Source organism: Sarcophilus harrisii, chromosome 1 (assembly GCF_902635505.1).
Source record: "Sarcophilus harrisii chromosome 1, mSarHar1.11, whole genome shotgun sequence".
In the NCBI taxonomy this organism is placed as follows: domain Eukaryota; kingdom Metazoa; phylum Chordata; class Mammalia; order Dasyuromorphia; family Dasyuridae; genus Sarcophilus; species Sarcophilus harrisii.
In genome coordinates this window covers 87,218,833-87,222,625 of record NC_045426.1, presented here as the reverse complement: position 1 = coordinate 87,222,625, position 3,793 = coordinate 87,218,833, and the positions used below count along the sequence as shown (strand labels likewise).

Sequence of the window (3,793 nt, the reverse complement as noted above, 5' to 3'; positions counted from 1 at the left end):
ACCCGGAGAGGCTGGGGTGTCTCTTCTCTAAAGCCTTCTGGCTGCAGCACCCTTCAAGGTAAGTTCTTTTCATCTGCACTGTTAGATGCTAACCTCAACCACTTACATGAAATTAGCTTTTACCAAGAAATGTTTCCTTTGAAGATACAGTAATAAAAGAAGTATAAACTCCCACCTGACCCCCTATACATTTTCCTCTATAGCACTGAATTCAGACGCTCAGAGAACAGGCTCAGACTTCTATTACAACATTTGTTCCATCAAGTTCACATTTAAATGGAGCGTTGCTGCTGGTTAGTCTTCATATCAAACACTTCCCTTCTCTGTAAAATTATCCTCATTGAATAATTGAGTTGCCCTTAAATGTGCTGTTTGTTTCTTTCATAGTAGTAAATGCACTTTGTCTGATCAAATTATTTTTTCTTTTGGATTTTGTAGCTTACTTTCCCATATGGCAGCCACCTCTCCTCCTGACTCAGCTACATCAACTCACCTTGGAAATACCAGCATCTATAACTACGACTATCTTGACAATATCCTGCAGTCTGTAGGAAGGAGGCCATCTTTGGCCAACTGTTCCTGCCTACTTTCTATTCCCTGGTGTTTATCCTGGGTCTGGGGGGGGGGAACCTTTTATTCCTCACTGTTCTTTACCTTGCCCATAGAAGACAACTAAACGAAGTATACCTGCTGAACCTGGTTGTTTCTAACATCCTCTTTGTGCTGACCTTGCCTTTCTGGGGGGTCTCTGCAGCCTGGCATTGGGTCTTTGGGGAAGCCCTCTGCAAAACCATCCACACCCTTTACACTGCCAGCTTCTATAACAGCATCTTCTTTTTTGGCTGCATGAATCTGGAGAAGTATCTGGATGTTGTCCATGCTCAGATCCACCATCGCCTCTGGACCCCAGTAAAGAGCTGGCTCCTTTCAGGTGGGGTATGGACAGCAGGCCATCTAGTCTGACTTGAACTCAAGCAGGAATCCCCTGTACAACATCCCTGCAAAGGAGTTGGCCAGTCTTTGATTGCTGACCTTCAGTTACACTGCCCCACCACTCTAGTTCCACTGCAGCCCATTATACCATGGGACCCCCAAGAGTTTGGAGGCTTTTTACCATATTATTCAGATATTATTTACTGTATTATTATTTAAACCAATCTCTCTACAACTTTTACTCATCAGCAGAAAAGGAGGGTCAGAGAGGCACCTGAGGGAGAAGAAAGTCTTCAGAAGGAAGGGATAGTCAAGAGTGGCAAAAGCTACAAACATGAAAGAGGTCTGAGACAAGACAACTGGAGGTATTGATTGGGAAATGCAGTGGAGAACAGTTTAATGAGATTGAGGAGGATGAGAGCCATGTTACAGGAGAGAAGAATCTGGGGAAAGAGTGGGTAGGTCAAGAGGGGAGAACATGATTGTATCCCACTGCAGCCTTGATCTTGTGCAAATGTTTTCACCATCAAGCTAGAAGCGTATCCGATATCGGAACGGGACATCCTCTGTTGGCTGCATGGCACCAATTCCAAACCGCTTCACATTTATTGGAGGGATCTTCACATCCTGATCAACTAACTCTATGTCATATTGTGTGACCATCAAGAACACAAACATTTTCATCTCATTTAGGGCAAAGAATCTCCCAGGACAGATGGAGGGGCCACCACCCCATGGTAACATGTGTGATTTAAGCCTTCTCCCTTGCTTATAGAAAGTTGTTTTTCTGCTGCCATCAGGGTTCAGGAAACGGTTATATTTGAATGTAGTGGGGTCTGGGTAAATTTCTGGATCCATCTGGAGGAAAAGGTAGGGGAACATGCAAACTCTATCCCCCTGGCGGAGGGCATACTCCTTGCCATTATCCATTTTCAGGATCACGTCCTGCTTCACAGCCCTGGTCAGCAGAGGGGCAACCCTCAGGCGTAATGTCTCCTCCATGACACTGTCCAGCACTGGGGTCTGCTGTAACATGCTATACTCAACAATGATGGGTGCCCCACCTGGTCTCATCTCCTTCCCCATTTTCCTGAGAACTCCTTCTGCCTCCTCTCTCACAGCCTTCAGAGCCTCAGGATTCTTCAGGAGGAAGAGGAGGGCCCAGAAGGACACAACACCTGTGTTGCCCTGGGAAGCCCAGAGCAATATCAGATTATACTGGCTCTGTCCTAGCTCAGGCACTCCCAAGTCAGCCAGCTCCCGCTGAATAGAACTGATCCATCCACTCACATTATCCTTCTCCAGCATCTGCCTTGCAGAGAGAATATCCCAGAAGAAGTATCTGAGTCTCTTTATTTCTTGCTTCTCCTTGGGCAGGATCACAGAGTGAAACATCCGAGGAAAAAGAATGTCAAATTTCCTGAATTCTTCAAAGACTTTCTGGGATTGGAGCAGGTCCTGAGCATGGCCTGCTTTGCCATTAGTAGGTAAATTCCCAAACAAGGCCAGGTATCCAGCTCTAAAAACAGTATTGTAGCAGTATTGAAATAGCCCTTCCTGCTTCCACTCCTGAGGTCCTAGTCTCTTATCAGCATCAGGCTGTAGCATCAGGATCTGCAGGCTATCCATCATGGCCTGGGTCAAACCAACCAAACCAATACTCATCAAATGCTTTGAGCTGTTATTGATCACCATACCTCTATGATTTTTCGGCATTTGGAACTCAAAGATTTTGAACACCAATTCAGATGCAAACTTAGAAAAGTCCAGCCTGCTTTTGCTCTCTTTCAGAATGACATCAAAAGAAAAAGGATCTGTGACAAAGGTGATGTAGCTGCCAGCAATATGAACAGTGAAGATCTCCCCATGACGTTCTTGCATCTTCTTCAGGAAACTGGAGGCATTCCTAGACATGTCCATGGCATGGCCCAGCCAGGGGATGAGGCCTTTGTCCAGAGGGGGCTCATTGAATCTCCTCTGGCGGAAGGCTCCCAACCTGAACAGCACCACCAGGACAGTGGTCATCAGGACTATGAGCACAGAAGCCCAGAATGCCATTTTCACAACCCAAGAGATCCTGTTCCAGGCCACACGGGGAAGAGTGATAGTGCTCTTTGATAATGCGAGGCTTTTATAAGCATAGGAAAGGTCCTTTCTGCCTGTATCTTGTCCTGTGCCTAGGTAGGAATAAGAGATTAATTACATGGAGTTAGGCCAGAAAGTAACTGTTGTGATGACCTTACTGTTTTCAGAAGCCTGAGGACAGACAAAGGGGAAAAAGCCAGAAAATATCAGGAGATATTTGAAGAGGAAAATCAAAATTGTGTTTGCATTGTAGTTCATCCTTTTGGCCTCTGCCAAAAAAAAACCTTGAGAAACAGCAAATACAGGTAGACGCAATCCTATGTGGACAATGTGAAACCTGTATAAAAATCAAATTAATAAACTAATCAAGAAATAAAGGAAGGCATTCAATCCAGATCAATGCCCTGTATAACTCGAGAAGGTCAGTGAGAGTAATTCCAAGCAGAGGTCGGATATATGTTGTGTCATCTTTAAACAAATTAACTAAATTAAATTAAAACATTAAATCAGAACAAAATGAGAAAAATCAGAACAAAAGGGAAAAATCATAGGAGAGAAAAAAGACAGAAAAAAAAAGAAGTGAATATAGTGTGTGATGATTTAAATTCAGTTTCCACAGTTCTTTTTCTGGATGCAGATGGCATTTTCCATCCAAAGTCTGTTGAGATTGCCTTGGAATATTGTCTTCCTAAAGGAATTTCAGTTCAGACAGTCTCCAAGCAAAATTGTTTTGTTGATATTTGGGCACTCGGTGGGTGAGCCAAGCTCCCCGAAG

At 44.2% G+C, this 3,793-nt stretch overlaps 1 protein-coding gene across 1 annotated transcript; it reads right to left on the bottom strand.

The window, feature by feature from the left end:
* Positions 1 to 845: 845 nt before the first annotated feature.
* Positions 846 to 3,541, bottom strand: LOC100918099 (5-beta-cholestane-3-alpha,7-alpha-diol 12-alpha-hydroxylase-like). Its single transcript, XM_031959956.1, has one exon. It carries the CDS (start codon positions 2,989 to 2,991, stop codon positions 1,465 to 1,467), a length of 1,527 nt encoding a protein of 508 aa, XP_031815816.1. The 5' UTR covers positions 2,992 to 3,541; the 3' UTR covers positions 846 to 1,464.
* Positions 3,542 to 3,793: the final 252 nt, after the last annotated feature.